The 18,216-nt window shown below is 34.9% G+C and overlaps 1 protein-coding gene across 4 annotated transcripts in view; it reads right to left on the reverse strand.

The window, feature by feature from the left end:
* Positions 1-18,216, reverse strand: part of LOC148942556 (uncharacterized) — a 104,969-nt gene that overhangs the window by 63,461 nt on the left and 23,292 nt on the right. For all 4 annotated transcript variants that reach the window (XM_089102629.1, XM_089102631.1, XM_089102627.1 and 1 more), the window contains exon 3: positions 4,242-4,345. In XM_089102629.1, the coding sequence (XP_088958755.1) occupies positions 4,242-4,345 (104 nt within the window). The remainder of the gene's footprint in view (positions 1-4,241; positions 4,346-18,216) is intronic.

Consider the following 18,216-nt stretch of genomic DNA (forward strand, 5'->3'; position numbering starts at 1 on the left):
GTACTTTAAACTTCTTGCTACAACCTCTAACAGGACATGATACTTCATCTGAATCCCATCTGTGAGATTAGAGGTGGCTAAACAGGAGGTCTCCCCTTACAAACTCTCATTGACTGTAACTTATGCTGTAGGGAAATCTGATTGCAGTCTCTCTGCGCTCTAGTTTAACAGCAGCCTTTCCTGTTTCTGAGTGGGAATCTAGATGAGTATCAAATTTGTTGTGCCAACTGAATGCCTGATAGCAGTTGGGTATTGCACGACGAGATGCCACACAGATTTGCATGCAGTTTAACATGAACTGTATATTCTCGCAGGCTGTGAAGTTCCAATGAACAAAATGAACAAACTATGATTTGCCATGAAGTTCTGCAATTTGATGCCATCAAGATGAGATTTGCAATGAAGTTTGACAATATACAAAACTGGAAAAGATAGCTTTAGAAAATTCTAGGTGCGCACCCCCCCCTTTTCCATAGCGAATCACGTCCTTAATTTGTAGTTTGATATTCCTATCTTGCTCTGTTGAGTAGAAACTTAAGCATGAATGAAAAAGTAATAAAGCAAATAGAATAAATGCTTATATTTTTGCAGCAGATCATGGTTTGATAATTTATGTTCATCAAGAGTATGACAAAATATTGCAATGCACATCCAAAATATTCATAACCATACAGAGAATGTTCTATGAATAAAGTGTTTCTGAAAGAAACATAGTTTATTTCTGTATGGTGACTTGTCGCCCAACCTGTTAAACTAAGCTAAAGTTCATTCTAAAAAAAAAAGAGGTCAACAATGTAATGTATTTCAGCCATTTTCTTGGCAGGCAGGCTAAAACAGAAAGACAGAACAGCCCCCATTAGTACTGTAGAAGCCAAAACACCTTTCACATGTTTCAAATTTGACATACCGATGAAGGTGCAGAAAAACTTTTAGTGAACAAGAATTTCTGAATTTTGACTCAACTACTAGAATACTTCTAATATACTAAACTATGTGAAAACTTTTGCAATTTCGTGGTTTAGTGTGGGATGCGTGGAAATTCCAGAATTTTCTAATTTCCTGACTGGAGCTTCCAGGGGAAGCGGCTGATACGCTCAATTGGAGGATTGAATTCTGAATCACATGATTTTTTTTAGAGAATAAAAATAAGACAATTCCATTATGTTACACTTCTTTACGAAGAGAAGGGGCCACCCTTAAAATATCGGATTTGATTATCAAAAAATTTCACATTGGAAGGAGCCAGGACCCGAAGGACAATGCTCCTTTGTATATGACTTTTATCCCGTACCTCCTCTTGAAGCTAACGCAAAACTCAAATGTCAATTAATTTGCTTAATTTATATTAGTACAATCCTACAATCTATTTGAAGTCGTATAAATATATTATGTAATTACTATTTGACAACATGTATAAAAACGGAAAGAAACACGAAAATGTTTTTTATAGAATTCTTATGTATATTAATAGTGTATTATAAAAGTGTTTTCTGATAAGAATCCCCTTTCCCTTTTGATTTCACAAATGGACGCCACTGTATAGAGAGTGGTCACTAGCGTTTACCCCCCCCCTCGGAAAATACCCCCCATTGAATATTATACCCCGCTGGGTATTTTCCAGGGAGGTGTAAACGCCTAGAATCACTGAGAGCATTGTTTATTTCTATTGGTAAAATGCTACTTTAGCTACATTTGGCTATTTTGGAAAGGGCTTAAGCTAGAAAAAAGAAACTTTCAGGGATACATTTTATAAAACGAATGAGAATAGTATCATTGACTATACCAAGAGATATGACAAGAGTGAAGCTACACTCTATTGTAGAAAATGCGACCCTGACATTGCAGCATATCAGGATCAGTATACTGTGAATTCAGATAATCTACCTACATTAGTTGTTATCGACAAATACCTAGTAGAAGATGAAATCTAAAGAGTAGAATAGTGGTTTTTATCATGTACATACATTTTTTTTCATTTATTAATAAATAATTTCACATACATTTTTAGAACATTTTATTTGTAATTCAATTCAATTCAATTCAAATTCGAATAATCTTCTTATCTCAAAGGTCTACAGGCTAGAGTATGTCCCGGGAAAGTATTTTGAAGTACCTACCTCCACTCTTTTTGCCTCTAGAGGCTCCTGAAATTTGCCTACATGACAGGTAACAATTCTTGTTATTTGAGTAGAATTTTAAGCCGTATCAACGTTTTTTTTAATTTAGGAATTATATTTGCATATCTTTCAAAGTTTATAAATTGGGATTGAGCAAAGTTGTGAAGCTGAAAAGAATTTTGTTGTACTTTATTTAAGCAGAAGATTTATTTAACAAGGTTTCACTTTTATAACACACTGATTTTTAAAGGTCATCAAAAGTTAGGACCCTCTAGAGGGAGGAGTGGAGGTAAATACTTCAAAACACCTTCCCGGTACATTCTTTAGCCTGTAGACGCATCCCTGAAACTTTCTTTTTCCTAACCTAACCTCTTTCCAAGATAGCCAAAAAATTTACCATTCTATCTGCAAAGTTCATAAGACTTGTATAAAAGTAAAAAAAAAAATCAAAAGAACTTACCTTTCAGAAATAAGTCCACGACAACAAGTGAAAGGTCTTCGTTTGTTTAGCTTTTAATCTCAATAGATCAAAAACCCGCAGAACCCCCTTTCACGATATTTTTGCATCGGTCATGCCCCGCGGTATGACCCATTTTCGCAAGAGTTAATAAGCGCAAGAGTTGATTGTCATTAGCTCCTCACAGTGCACTGAACGAGTTTAAACATATATTTGAGGAATGTAAAAATAGGGTAGAAGTACCTATACACTCAAAAAGTGTATTTTGACACTAATCCAACAACTAGAAAGTACGCTGATCAAACGTGAAATAATGCTGTCAACGTCAAAGTACGTTTTTTTTTACCGTGTACAAATGAATGTGCATTGCCAGTTTAATATACATATACTGATATTTAGTAATCAAATGTTAATATTGTTTGATTTATTAAAGTTATAAAAGTAAAAACATTTATATTTTTTCAGTAAAGTGTAAAATTTTGTTCTGGGCTTGGGAAGGCATAGGGGTTTTGTGCCCAACTTATGTTAATTTCTGCTCGTTTGGAGTTTGACTCGGTTATTTAATGTAATTTCTGTTCATTTTGGGATTAATTTATTTATTGATGCTGATTTTTCATAGCTGCATGCTTGATAGATTATTTGATTTTATTTTTACTCATTTTTTGTATAATAAAGTTATTTACTTTTCTTTGAAAAACTTATTTTGTCAAAAAATTTTTTTTTAATTAATCTTCAAAAGAAGTCTAAATCTTCTAAGCTATTTGGCTTTCTGCGAAATTTTTTTTTTCAAAATTTATTAATTGCTCATGCATACATTTCATTTTGTTGCTGCTATATGGACTTTAGTATTTAACCGTTCCTGGAAAGTTTCTTTCAAATTTTTATCCTGGAGTCTACCAACGTTATAGCTTCCCGAAAGGTAATTATCCTTCTGAAATTTCAGCTTTAAATACTGGAAAAATATATTAGGCTAAAATTTTAAATATATTTAATATTTTATATTGAAGTATATAATTAATGCTATATATGGACTTTTAGCCTACATGACGTAAAATAAACTTAAATAGGTACTATTGTATTATCCCAGCCACACTCAAGAAGTGAAGTTAGGTTAAACATTACGAAATATACCAAAATCTGATGAAAACATTATACTTTAGTAACAAAATTATGGGAAATACAACAGAAAATTATAGAAAGCAGGCCGCCCAGAACATATTATATTAAATACCTTACCTAACCAACTCTATATATTAAATATTTAATTAAAAAATACTTGCAAAGTAGTTTATCTTTCCCAGACTAAGCTAATTATCTCCAAATGTAGACAAAGAAACCGGTTTTAAACATATTTAGAACTTGAATGAATGAATGAATTTTATTAATAACCTGTCTTACAATCAACAGAAAAAGACAGAGTACAAACTAGAAAAGATAGAAAAAGCAAAAACTGGCAAGAAAAACAAATACAAACAGAAAGCACTACATAATAACATAACTATTTGAGAAGCACCCTTAGGTAATGTATATTTAAATAGAGCTCGAATCTACTTAGTACTGCCTACGTTAAGACAAAATTTGCTCCTTAAGAGTGCAAAAAGTAGCATACAACCTTAAATTATGCTAATGTAATAGGTTTCTACGAAGTAGTATGAAGAACCACTTACCTGGTGAACTTAACATTGACGTCAATTCCACTCTGAAGCTTCGGTAGTATAGCCAGCACATCACTGAGGTTCTGCTCATAATTCTCCGCGGCATCGCCAATGTTCTGAAATAGATTCAGTTGAGTTACTTTTTGCACAGCAATGCGGCTACTTTTATACTGTTACGACCAGAATTGCCAGATGGGGCGCATTTGCGTCATTTGGGCGCTTTTTGAGGCGGTTGAGCATTGAATTTTTCAAATTGGCGCATGTTTTTTTTTGGGGGGGGGGGGGGTATCGTTCGTTCGGGGTGTTTTCACCAAAGATATTGCGCTTCCGGCGCATTTTCACTTTTATGGCGGTGTAATTTTAAACCAGAAAGTTGGCAACACTGGTCACGACGGTAAAAACAAAATTTGTTTGTTTGAATTTGTTCAGTGGAAACTTACTTGGCAATATTTGTCGTACAAAAAAAAACACAGAAAAACTGGGAATTAGATCTTCAACCAAAAAAGCCCATATGCTGTTTTTGTTAGGAGCAAGAATCAAATTGAAAAAAAATACGGCTTAAGATCATCTAAAAATTTCTGCATATAGCACAAATCCCCTTAAGACGAGAAAGCTTTCTTTATAAACGTAGCTGTCTTTAGGAATCAACAGATTGTTAATTTTTGAATTTTTACGCCAAATGCATCAAATTATTTTTTCACGGTTCAACATGACAATGCTGACGAAAATACGACGAAGCCTTAAAAACTTCATAATTATGAAACAACCAAAATAAAACCGTTGTTTGTACTTGTATGATATAGCGCCGATCACTCAAGAAGTGAAGTTAGGCTAATCCTAATGAAATTTACCTAAGTATGATAAAAATATAATACTTTGGAACCAAATTTGGGCTATATATACTCCCTTTGAAACCTGACATCAAAATCATGTCTGTCTTTCAAATTTCTCAGGAACAATTCAGGAAGCATCAGAGCTAAAATCCCAAATTCATTTTTTTTTTTTTTAATCGAATTTTCTGATATTTCTTAAGCACATGCAGTTCAGGCATCAAACTAGACTGATACAAGTCAAGCTGTGATAAGACTCATAGGTTTAGGGGGGGGGAGGGGATCGGATAATTTTTTAAACCAACCTGATTATTGGACATTATTACAAGAAGAGATATCGAAGAGGTTTCAAAGAGATTTCAACCCGCTTAAAAATTTAATCAATCCAGTTGTAAACATACTGAATACTTGGTACATAATGGGGGGGGTGTAAAGCATAGCATACATTAAATACGTAACCTAACCTAGGTACCTCTTTTCCCGCTAAACCCCGAAAAACAATATTTAAATATTGTGAACGCAATGACAAAACACGGTTTGCGATCCAATTCTCTATTGAAAGATACCCTTTTAACTAGTTTCCTTTATCATCTTCCCTATACAATATATCGCGTGAATACCAGCTAACTGAAAAGTACCCAAACCCAATACGTTAGATCTGTTGAAGCGCCAGAAGGAATCTAATTATGGATTTTTTTTTCTAATGCAGCAAACCCATGTCCTTTCACTTTAGTTTTTTTTAGCTATAATTATAACTGCACTATTTCTTTTAATGTTTTCATGTGTTCCACTTCTTTTTCTGCGAGATTTGGGTTCAAATGAACCTGAAATTACATAAACATATGCAACTGTTTTTGATGCTTGTATGATATATTGATCACAACTATATCATACAAGTAACCATGTTAAAAAAAAAACATTTCTTACTTCATAATATGCAGAATAATAATAGTTGACACATTTCGCATGCAGCCCCGCCATATTTTACACCCAACTCCCCTCCCCCCTGATGTTCAAATATATAGGCCAAATTATATATTTATTCTCCCAATGCGTCTCAGTTGTTTCAACCCGTGTACCTGTAAATTGAGTCAACTGAGACAAAATAAAAACTAGAAAAACAAGTTACGGGTGGCAGAATGCATTGTAAATATATAATCTGGGCTATATATTTGCACATTAGGGGGGAGGGGGAGTTTGGGGATGAAGTATAACGAGGCTGAATGTAAAATGTGTTAACTATGATTATTCTGCATATTAGGAAGTAAGAATTGTTTTCTTAACATGGGTACTTGCTATGGTCGATTTATCATACGAGTACCCTTTTTTCTGTCAATATTCGTTATTTGAACTGTATTTTTCCACCTTTTCGCTCCCTTTAGCTGAGCTCGTAAATTCATATGGATGAAAAGTTCTTATAGCTTTTTTATGCGTTATCTCTGCACATATAGGAGGAAAGAAATATTGTCCAGGACTGCTTCAAAGGTTTCCTCAATCTCCAAGACTACCAGAAAAAAGAAAAATAGTGGCTTAAAAGTGCACTTGTAAGATTCCCTTCCGCTCCCCCACTCCAGAAAAGTCTTATGATCCACCTTAAGATTTGCACCCAGGGGCGTCGTTTGGGGGTGGCAAGAAGAAATATTACACACCCCATGCCCTTTGAATATCCAGATACGGACCCCTCCCCCCCCCCCCAATAAAAATGCCGAAGATTCGCCCCTGATTGCACCTGTATACCCCCAAGTATATTATAAATTTCCTTTTCATTTTTTTTTCTAGTTAATTCTTTTTTTTTAGTTTTTCGAGTCTTTTTTTTTCTTTCAGTCATTGCTCAAAGTTTAGGTTTTCTCAATCAATCTTAATTTCCACATTGCACCCAGGGTTTGGTCACTTTCCAAAATCCTGAATACAAAGTGGCACAAACTGTGTGTGGCAGACTGTGCAAAGCGGAAAGCGGAGTTTACCACACATGGCAGAGCAATTAGCGCTCCGGGATGTACTCCATTTGGTCGAGTGGGCAACACCTTGTCACGCACTCAATGAAGAGGCGTAGCCAGGGTTTTCAGCACCCGGGGACAACGTCAGTTTTTGCCCCTCCTCTCGCCACAATCACTATCACAATACAAGTAGATCATAGTATCGACGAAAAAACTTCAGTTTGCCTCCCCCCAGACACTGCGCCCATGGACAGCCGTCCCCCGTAGCCACGCCACTGACTCAATATGTGATGTGTCCCTTGTATTCACTAAAGTTTTTAACGACTAATCGCCACAGCAGCCCAACTGTCCAGCATCATTTGTTTAACTGTTTAATTTCGATATATTTACATTTCCCCTTTTTCTTTAAATGCACGAACCTGCAAATTCAATTTCTTAAAAACGATGATAATCATTATTCACATAGAGTTACTTCGACTGAACGGTTCAAAGAGATTCTCTTATTACTATCAAGGTATTTGGTTAAATATTTTTTTTTCTTTTTTTTTTAATCCCAGGTCAAACTGTATAATTCAATTGTGCATTTCGTAACCTGTAAAAACATAAAATAGAATTGGATTGCCTCCAAAATCTCAGGATACAGATGATTCAAAATGTATGAAATAAAAAGATGGGTCAATACAGGGAAAAGTCCCAATAAAATATTTGATCAGATATCTGGCACATTTTGCAAAAAGGGCCTAAGTCCGCTTTTTCAGAAGAGCAAAATGAAAATAAAAACGCACAATGGAAAAATCTTTCTCGCAAATCAGAATTTAAGAAACTTGAAACTTTAAAGACTGATTCCTAGTTAACTGTTCAATCAGAATTCACTGGAAATGTCCAGGTTCCTGAATTATTCATTACTTTGAATACAAGGGACTTACACTCTCTTTTATGTCTTTTAGGAACAATTTAGATAATTTCGGAGACCACACTGCCTTTCCAAGACGATAAATAAAAGTTCAAATAGGGATAAAATCCTTTTAATGGACAGTGTTTCACAAACAGTGATTGAAACTCACAAAAATACCAGATATTTCAGTCACATATGCAGTGACCGTCATCAGTAGTAAAACTATCCCTATTTGAACTTTTACTTATCGTTAGGAACAATTTATAACTTGGTCAGAATTAAAGATAAGTCCATTTTGAATAAACCAAACGAAAGACCTCTATGAGCTCTTTTGAACCATATGCTCAACTTATTTTTCGAAAAAATCAGGCTTGGGCCCTTTTTGCAAAACATCAAAGATATGCTGTCAGATACTGATACCATGGACACCACCAGAGAGGGATGTTCATTCCCACGAGAAATAAAAAAAAACAAGTTTTTTAACTGAAAGTAAGGAGCGACATTAAAACTTAACGAACAGAAATCATTCCGTATATGAAAGGGGCTGTCCCCTCCTCAACGCCCCGCTCTTTACGCTAGTTTTCTATTGTTTTGAAAAGTAGAGTTGTGAAAAAGAGTCAAACTTTAGCGTAAAGAGCCCTTCCCCCGGGGAATGTGGGGGACTAGGTCATCATCAAAGACATAGTTATTATATTTTTCGACCATGCTGAACAAAATGGCTATCTCAAAATTTTGATCGGGTGACTTTAGGGAAAAATGAGCGTGGGAGGGGGCCTAGTTGCCCTCCATTTTTTTTTTCACTTAAAAAGAGCACTAGAACTTTTAATTTCCGTTCAAATGCGCCCTCCCGCGATATTCTAGGACTACTGGATCGATACGATCACTCCTGGAAAAAAAAACTAAAATAAACAAACAAACAAACAAATAAACACGCATCCGTGATCTTTCTTCTGGCAAAAAATACAAAATTCCACTTTTTTGGAGATAGGAGCTTGAAACCTCTACCAAGGCCGTATCCAGGGGGGGGGGGGGGTTACCCGGTTTGAACCCCCCCCCCCCGAAATTTTTGACCGAGTCGAAAATAAGTCGAGTCAAAAATTAGTAAACCCCTCCCCCCGAAATAGTAAAAAATTAGTAAACCCCCCCCCCCCCCGAAAAAAAATCCTGGATCCGCCCTTGACCTCTACAGTAGGGTTCTACGATATGCTGAACCTGACGGTGTGATTTTCATTAAGGTTCTATGACTTTTAGGGGGTGTTTCCCCCTTTTTTAGAAAATAAGGCAAATTTTCTCAGGCGCGTAACTTTGGATGGGTAACAGTAAACTTGATGAAAATTATATATTTGAAATCAGCATAAAAAGTCGAATCTTTTGATATTTATTTATTGGTATCAAAATTCCGTTTTTTAGTTTTTCGGTTACTATTGAACCGGGTTGCTCCTTACATACAATTCGTTACCACGATCTGTTTGACAAGAAGAATCTAAAAATTATCAAGGAGCAACACGTAGAAATACTCAAAATGAAACCATGAATAAAACAAAACTAGGAACGCTTTTATTAAAGAACTACCATTCCTTTTTTTATATTTGTAATTCCGTTAAATTGCCAACATCAACATTCTAGTTCTGGGAATAGTTAATTTAAATTATAAACAGATGTAAACATAAAAAATACCTAAACGATATAAATAAAAATTTAAAACACTTAGAGACTGCCCTTTCCTGAATAGTACAGTAATAATACGGAAAAAAATACCTGAACCAGGAACAAATTGATAAAGTAATGCTTTCTTCACCATCAGGACCATAAAAAAGCGCTGAACAACATATCCAAAATCTCCATCTCTAACCCGTTGCGAAATTTTTTTTTTTTTTCGTTTTTTCTTAAATTAATTTTTATTTTTCCTGAAACACTGAAGTGTCAGGAAATGAGTGGTTGATACGTCTATCTGTATCAAAATTGAGAGTTGTAACCGTTTCTGACGTTAGTTTTTCTTATAAACGTCAAATAAAATGAAAAAAAAATCAATTTTTAGTAAAAAATAGCAAAATTTCGCTATTTTTGGCCAAAAAATAAGTGATAACCATGATATCATTTTTTTGTGTTTTTTTTTGTCCGTTAATGCAGATCACGATATGTGCACGGTATGGCAATTCTAGAATCTGTCACTCCCACTCTGAAAAAGAGTTGCGCCAATCCCAAGAGGGAGTTTTTCTCTAGACGCCGTGACGCATCAGCTCCCCAAGAGGGAGCTGATGGTTGCGACAGTGAGAGATGCTCCTGCAAGAAAAATGGCCTGGAATACACCATAGCTTGCCGAGTATGTAGAGGAGTTTCGTGCAACAACGCGAAGTGTCAAGAAGATGAATTTCCTGAGGATTAGCTTTAAGCCTGTGATTTAATTTTCCCTGTGATTTTTGTTCCTTTGATCAATCAGATGTGCAATTTTCTTACATTTTATTACAAATAGTTTTTACCACGTCGTTTTTTATAGTGATGAAGGTGAATGGATTTTTATCTCAAATGCCAGCGATGAGCAAGGATATTGGGGAAGGGTGGGGAGGATGGGTATTGAAAAGATCTTGAAGTATCTCAGAAAGCCTAGTTTGTCAACTCAAAATTGATCTAGAAACTTCTATCGAACGCTTTTTTTTTTTTTTACCTAAAACATTAAAATTTGTTCATTTTTGTTCAAAAACAGAGTATTTCTGATTTATTTTTTGACATTTCGGAGAAACTAACATCAGATATCGTTTCAGCTTTTAAATTTAATACAGAAAGACATATCAAACACCAGTTTCGTGATATTCCATTTTTTTCAAAAAATAAATTAATAAACAAAAACGGCGAAAAAAACAAATTTCGCAACGAGTTAGAGATGGCGATTTTGGATATGTTGTTGAGCGATTTTTCTGGTCTGGATAGGGAAGAAAGCATTACTTTATCAATTTGTTCCTGGTCAAACCTTATTATTCCTGTACTAGAACTTTAAAAGAAAAATTTTGCTCCGCTTAATTGAAAAAACAAAAATCACATCTTCTGATGTTACGAGTTTCATTAAAACTGAATATCTCAATAACCGGCAAAAAAGGGAAGTTGCATAGTTTTTCTAAGATTTCCAGGAAGCAGTTGTTGGCTTTTAGTTTTCTGCCATTGATTCGAGCCTCTTATAAAAGATCTACAATTTGTGGCAAGGCCACCGAATCAAGTCTAAATAGTTTGGCCACACAAACTAAAAAGTTTCTAATGGAAGCGATATGGAAATTCTTTAATTCTTAAGAAAATTCTACGCGTGTCAGGTAATAGTGGTAGTTCTTTAACGGAAGAGTTCCCAAAACTCTGGTGAAACTGAAGTTACACCGTGGTTGGGAGTTATATTATAACTATGGAGTTCCATGAGAGTTATATTTTAAGAAATAGTCCCAGGGAAGGGGGGGGGGGGAGCAAGCGTTATCAGGAATTATGTTTTCAAAATGAAAATATTCCTTATTTTCCATCCTTTGATACATTTTTTTTTCTCGATTCCCGGGCAACGCCCACCTCGTCCGTCACTGGCGGCGTCGATGCATGGAATTGAAAATGATGAATGAACAGATCAAAGAAAACGTTTAGTAACAAATTTATTCAAAGATTGAAAGACTATTTTAGCAATTGCAAAATTCTCAAACTTAAATACCATAGCATACATTCAAGCGCGTATCCAGGATTTTTATTAGAGGGTTTTTTATTTCGGGGAGGGGGGGGGGTACAAAAAAAATTGGAAATTGGACCGAACATCTGTTTATATGCATTTTTGTTACCATACGTTTTTACGAGTCGGAAAAAATTGGAGTTTGGGGGGATAAACCCCGCAGCCCCCCCCCCCTGGATACGGTCTTGCCTACAACTCTTTCTTCTTTTAAAGCATTAATTTAAAATTGAAATAAATTATATGTCAAAAATCGCTTCAACGATTTTAGTTTCCGTTAAGCAGGAGTTATATAAGGATTTCAAAATCGGGGAATTAAAACACAAATAGAGGTACAATAGGATAGATTAGAATAAAGAAAAAAAAAGTATCTATTAAATAAATAATTAAAAAAATTTATAAAAATAAATAATTAAAAAAAAGTATTAGAAAAAAAGAAAAAATATAGAGTATCTTCAGTATATAAATGAGTAAATAATACTTAACCTAGAAATTAAGCCAATATTTCAGTTTTAAAGACAGATTATGCAATTTAAACAATAGATTTTCATGAAGAATACTGCCCACACATTACCTTGCTAGCCCTACTTATGCAAGCCCCCTTAAAATTATCATGGTGTATACCATGAAGGGACTGAATGGCTTTATTTGTGTACGGTATTTATTTGTAAAAATAAAGTGGGACTTTACAATTACAAAAAGAAGATCCCTGAGATCCCCTTTTCTTCATGTCCTACTCACATATTTATTGTCTGTTCTATACTTTAAATATTTGTCCATATATAGTTTTTTAAAACAGAAAAATAAAAAAATTGTTTTAAATGTGTTTTAAGAAATTTTCATTTTGGGTGTTTTCCCCCCATTCAATTCAAATTGAATTGAATTGGGGGTGTTTTCTCTTTTTCTAAGAATATACAAATTATGTAATGCTATAAATTTATATATTGAAATGTGAACTTAATACAAATAACATGTTTGACATCAGAAACAACAGCAGATTTCTTTTGTATAGGCCTATGGCTTCAAAAATTTCGATTTTTGGAGTTTTGATTTCTGTTAACCCTGGCTTATTATAATGAATGGTTTTATTCTTGGCCTAGGTAATAAGCATGGGCACTATTTCTGTTTTCTGTTTTCAAAGTACCTGTTTCTGTTCTGTTCATACAATAAAACAGAAACAGAACATAAACATATGACATGTTTTTTATTTACCTGGTCTGTCCCGTTTCTGTTTTTACAATAGCTATTTCGTCCTGTTTTTCTTCATACCTGTTTTGCTTCTGTTTCCGGTTTTATTTTAGTGATACAAGAATGAGATTTTTGGGAATTTTTAACTTACAAAATAGTGTTTAAAACACAGTTTGAAACTGTGGAGAAGCGTGGTTACACCTCATACAATTTTTAAAATTGAAACGTAAGTAAAATGATGGAATTCAATGTGTATAACAATGTGTATAACATATCAAATAATGCTGCCAGATGGTTTCAGATAGGCAAAATCAGGGCTTAGGGACCAGATGAGATTAGGTATGTGTGTAAATATTAGGTCGGTAAAGGTGCAGTTTAGTTGCACTAAAACAATTTTTTTTCTTACTATACATTATTGAGTCAATTCAGCAGCAAAGTTGCAGAGATACTGTCCCGGATAAGCAGGATACAAACAAATCACTTAGTACTGTTATACTGGTTTTATTGGTATGATCTCTGCATCCTAAATTACATGGGAAGTAATCTGCATCTTTAGCTGGGAGAACTTTAACTTAAGTGTTTTTATGGAATTTATGCTGCTAGATAAGTGACTTGCTATGGTTACCCAACTAGCCTATACATGATAAATCCTGGTTATTAATTGCAAATTTTTTTAAATGCTTAGTCAGAGAAGAATGCTAAGGTATTGAAGTCTTGTCCAGTAGAAATATATGTTATTGCTGGCAAATCTTTATTGCATCACCATAACAAGATAGCCAAATATACTTTTTCTCATGTCACTAAAACCTTTTTTAAATAAAATTAATAGAAACCCTTTAAAGGAAAAGCCTAGAGTTGAAACAGTGGCCTAACTAGATGATTTTCCAGAAGGGTCAAAGTCTTATAAAATGATGGTACACTTTTCTCATTCAGTAGGATACCAATCTTCCGGTGAACACGGTATTTTTTGCCATACAAAACAAGAAATAAAAAAAATAACAATAAGCGGTATATTATTCCTTGCATCTGTCTCTTTCATACCCATTATAGAAAAGCAAATTAACGTAAAAATTAATATTGTGCTGCAAATGGTCTAAGTTCTTAGGAAACCGTAATTAGGACTGTAATTTTGCTTTTATTTGCCGACAAATTTTATTGGCTTATTACGCCAACGAAAGTGCTCAGCAGGCAATTGGCCCCTTTCCCCCTAGTTACGCCAGTGAGGGGAATGAGGTCAGATATTTGGACGGAGGTGCAATTTTGAAAATTGTAGGCTACGGAAAAGTGCTTCTAATTTTGTGAAAAATCCCAAATTCAACCTTTATTGTAAGAAAAGCATGATGCCATCTTCTTATGACGACTTCTATGTTCCAAGTAATACTTCGAAGCTATCTCTCTGGGTATCCTACGGGGAAAAGGAAGCAAAGAAAGTATCAGGTGCAACTTCTGCAAAGCACATCTAAAGGTTAAGGGAAATTCTGAAGCAACAATTATATACCATTCTAAAACCAAGCATATAATTGATATGCACAAAAATGAAGTATATGCGGCTAGTGCAGCAAATAACAAACTCAAACCAAATAAAAAAAATATATATATCAAGTCAGGCTGCTTCCTTAAAGAAAGCTACCGATAGCAAAGCAAGTGACACAGAGGGCAATGAAATCTGGACGAACAGACATAAGACCATTCTCTATTTCCATTCGATCAAAAGAAGCTGCTCTGAAGAAGCTCTGCTGCAAAACACTGTTTAAGGCGAAATTGCCATTTTCTGCATTTGATAAGCCAGATATGAAAGAGATTATTAAAAAAAACAACAGGGGGATTGAAAGCACCATCAAATCGTCATATAAATGTTGCAGCCAGAAAAAAAAACAAGTTAAACAGAAGGCTGATGAAAATGATTCAGACGGCCTTTCTGTTCCCTGTTCTGAAAACTCCGGAAGTGACAATATTTTTGCCGAAGAATCTGATGAAACGAATGCAGTGTCTACGGAAGAGGCTGGCGAAAGTAATGGAGAAGAACAGTGGGAAACTGGGAGTCTGTCAGAAAATGAGGTTGCACCACAGGCTATCCTATGACAGGTCACATTTGCTCAAACATTGATAGAACTGGAAAAATCATTTATAAAACTTAAGTTTCCACTGTCCAGCATGGTAACTTTAAAAAATGTTGTAAAGAGTGACTTTCGTTCTCAAATCCCGCTTGATGTGAAAGTACGATGGAAAACACATTGGAAGCGATTGAGTCTACAAAAAAATTAGGGAGCCTGGAAATACTTTTTACATTCGAATAGTTTTACACGAATGCAACGATTCTATTAGAAGTCTCTGGCTTTTGTCTAATGGTTGGACTATACTAGAAGCTGCTATTACCATGCACAATACCACTGTAATGGTAAGTGCTTCTTCATATCTAACTGGCAGTCGAGCACACACAGCCATAGAAGAGCTTGAGCTCTTTTGTAATACTAGAGCCGTGATAGTCCCTTTGTTGCACCCCTCAAAGAATTCAAAGTCGTGGAGTTAAAAAAGTATTTTATGACAAGCCTTCATTTTGAAATTAATCTTTTACAAAAGGCAGCTTATCTGGATCCTTCAACATTAGAAAGGTTTGGAAAGTCATTTGGGGATCGTTCTCTGGTCCCTCAATCTTTGACGCCATTACAGTGGGATGCAATAAGTAATGATGCAGAAACCACAAGAGAGCCCACTCCAACTCGCCTTTGTACTGCTGAAGTCTTTGAGGCTATGGTAGTAGAGTCGAGTGAGGAAAGCTGGTTCCAGTCGTTTTTGGATACAACAGGTTTCAAAATTGTAAGACGCTCCTGCAGCGTTAGCAACTCTGCCGCAAATGCCAAGTCCTTTGAGAAGAAACTGCTAGTCTATCTTTCAGAGTGACGTAGAGCTTTCCGATATATAGTAGTGCAAATTTATGTAAATCCGGGGGGGGGGGCAAAAAGTGCATTTTTCCTTAGATTACACCTTTGAAATATTGGCAGATCCAGAGTTTCAAGAGGGGGGGGGGGGCTCGGCTAAGAAATACAATTAGTATTCTCGGATTGTGTAATTATATTTAGTTATAATCGAGGGTGTCACTACCCTTTTCCTTTGTGAATGGACATGAAAACGGGTCTACATAATCTAAAGCTTGCCCGCTCGTATTCTTAAAACAAAAGTTCGAAGTAGTAACAACTTTTATGATAGAACAAGTGTATGCGTTGGAGAAAGTATTTTCTGCCACAAAGCGACGGAAATTTTCGAAATAAGTTATCGAAAAGTGAAACTGTCCTTATATTTGCATCCCCTTGAAAGCCTATTTAAAAGAAAAGAATACATAAAGAAAGTATTATGTAGCAAAGAGTCTAAGTTTCTGTGAAATTCAGAATTTGAGAAATTTTACATTACTTATTTAATTAAGAATTAAATAAGTTAGGCTAAATAAGAATGAATTCGGTGGAAGGCCTAAAGCAATATTTTCCAGCGCGATGCGCCGTAAAAATATGGGAAGTACTCTTAAACCATTAATTTTTCTTTAGAAAATTTTTTGCACATATTGGCTAGGAAGTAGGAAATAATTATTCTTAAAAGGCTGTTTTAAGCCACGAGGTAACGAAACTTTTGAATTGGCAGTAAGAAGTGTCATTTTCCCGTGCATTTTTATCTTTCATACTTTTGTTTAATCAAGATGGCTTCCAAACATCAGGATGGGGAGAGGGGAAAGCATGGTCTGGAGGAGAAAACTACCCCCTCCCAAATTAACTATGGGCTCTGCATAAACACTAATGACTTTGAGCTGACTGCATAATTTCATTCTGAAAGTTATTCTATTTTTAAAATGTCTCAAATAACTAGTATGCATTTCCGGAAAGTTCGAGGAGATGCTGTATAAAGATGCCGCATTTTTGAAAAAAAAAGAACGGGGAAAAGGAAAAAAACAATCATATATAAAAAAATGATGGTGGTATTTGTGTGCAAAGACAATTTTTCGTCCCTTTATAAGAAAAACTTTCCTTTTTTGCGGAAAAAATTTGCTGCAATACTACTAGGTTTTCTCAAAATTGTTACTGCCAGAGAAAAGTACTACCCGTGGCAAGTGGCAATCCTGACGAGAAGTTAATGAGAGACCAAAAGGTTAATGTTTTCATATTAGAGACCCATTCATTTTTTTTTCTTTTTTTTTTTTTACTCAAAACGAAGAGATATTTCCGGGCCTGCAAGAAACCGCTCTAAAGCATCTTAGCGTACTACTACTAGTGTCGAGCAAAAACGCATTTTTGATCGGCAATTATTTCGTACGAAAGCAGTATGCCTGGACAATGTCCAAACGAGGGGAAAGCAGAATTTTATAAGATTTAAGGCTTGAATAACTGTTGCTATAATTAACTTTTTGATAATAAGCCAAAACTTATGATTTTTTTTTACCTTTAAGTATTCGGAAACAGCTGCTTAAACAGCTGTTTTTTCAGACAAAAACAGCTGTTTTCTGTTTTTACCACTAACAAAAAAAACATAACAGAAACAAAAACAGGTCTTCAGCTTTTTGCTGATCTATTCTGTTTCACTCAAGCCCTGTTTATTTTTTTTTTCTGTTTCTTCAGAAAAACAGAACAGTGCAAATGCTTACTCTGTAAACTACACTTAATTTTACTGCGTTTCAAGTTTTTGTAGCTTCTGACAGCAAAATTTAAAAAATTCGGAATATTACAAAAATCCACTTTATTATTTAAATGAAATCAAAATATTAAGAAGATTAATGTTGCACTTGGTACTTACGTGCAATAGCGACCACACCGAAGAAGTGAAGTTAGGTATATTATGCATATTGAAGTTAAGCGAATCTTCCTAATGAAACATACCAAAATATAATGAAAATATAATACTTTAGTAACAAAACTATGGAAACTACAACAGAGGATTATGGAAAGCCGGCCGCCGAGATCGCATGATATCAAATACCTAACCAACTCTATATATTAGATATTTAATTAAAATATACCTGCAAAGTAGTTTATCTCACTGAGACTAAGCTAGCTGTTTCCAAATGCAGACAGAGAAACCGGTTTTACTCAGGTCAATAACTTGAGTGTGGTCGCTATAACACGTAAGTAACTTGTTCTTTACCGCCACGAGAAAATAAAATCGTTTTCTTCATATTTAACTTTTGCTTGTTGTCTTTCTGTGCAGCGTCATAGTCAAGGCTAATCAAAGGATGAGGGGACGCTGTTGCCTCATAAAAGTTCTTACACCTAAGTTTCACTTTTGTAAAAAAAAAAATGCTATGACATTAAGAGCTCAATCCAGGCGAATTCCCGGTATACAATGAAGCAGGATTTCATTCGATATGAGAGAGCTGCTTTCCCCTCCAACCCCAACTGTTTCTGCTTAAAATCAACTATTTTCATTACCTTATTGTAACTCTCTGATATTTAAATTCTACCGTTTT

Source organism: Artemia sp. Qi Xiang Cuo, chromosome 16, assembly GCF_049724085.1.
Source record: "Artemia sp. Qi Xiang Cuo chromosome 16, ASM4972408v1, whole genome shotgun sequence".
NCBI classification, from domain to species: Eukaryota; Metazoa; Arthropoda; class Branchiopoda; order Anostraca; family Artemiidae; genus Artemia; species Artemia sp. Qi Xiang Cuo.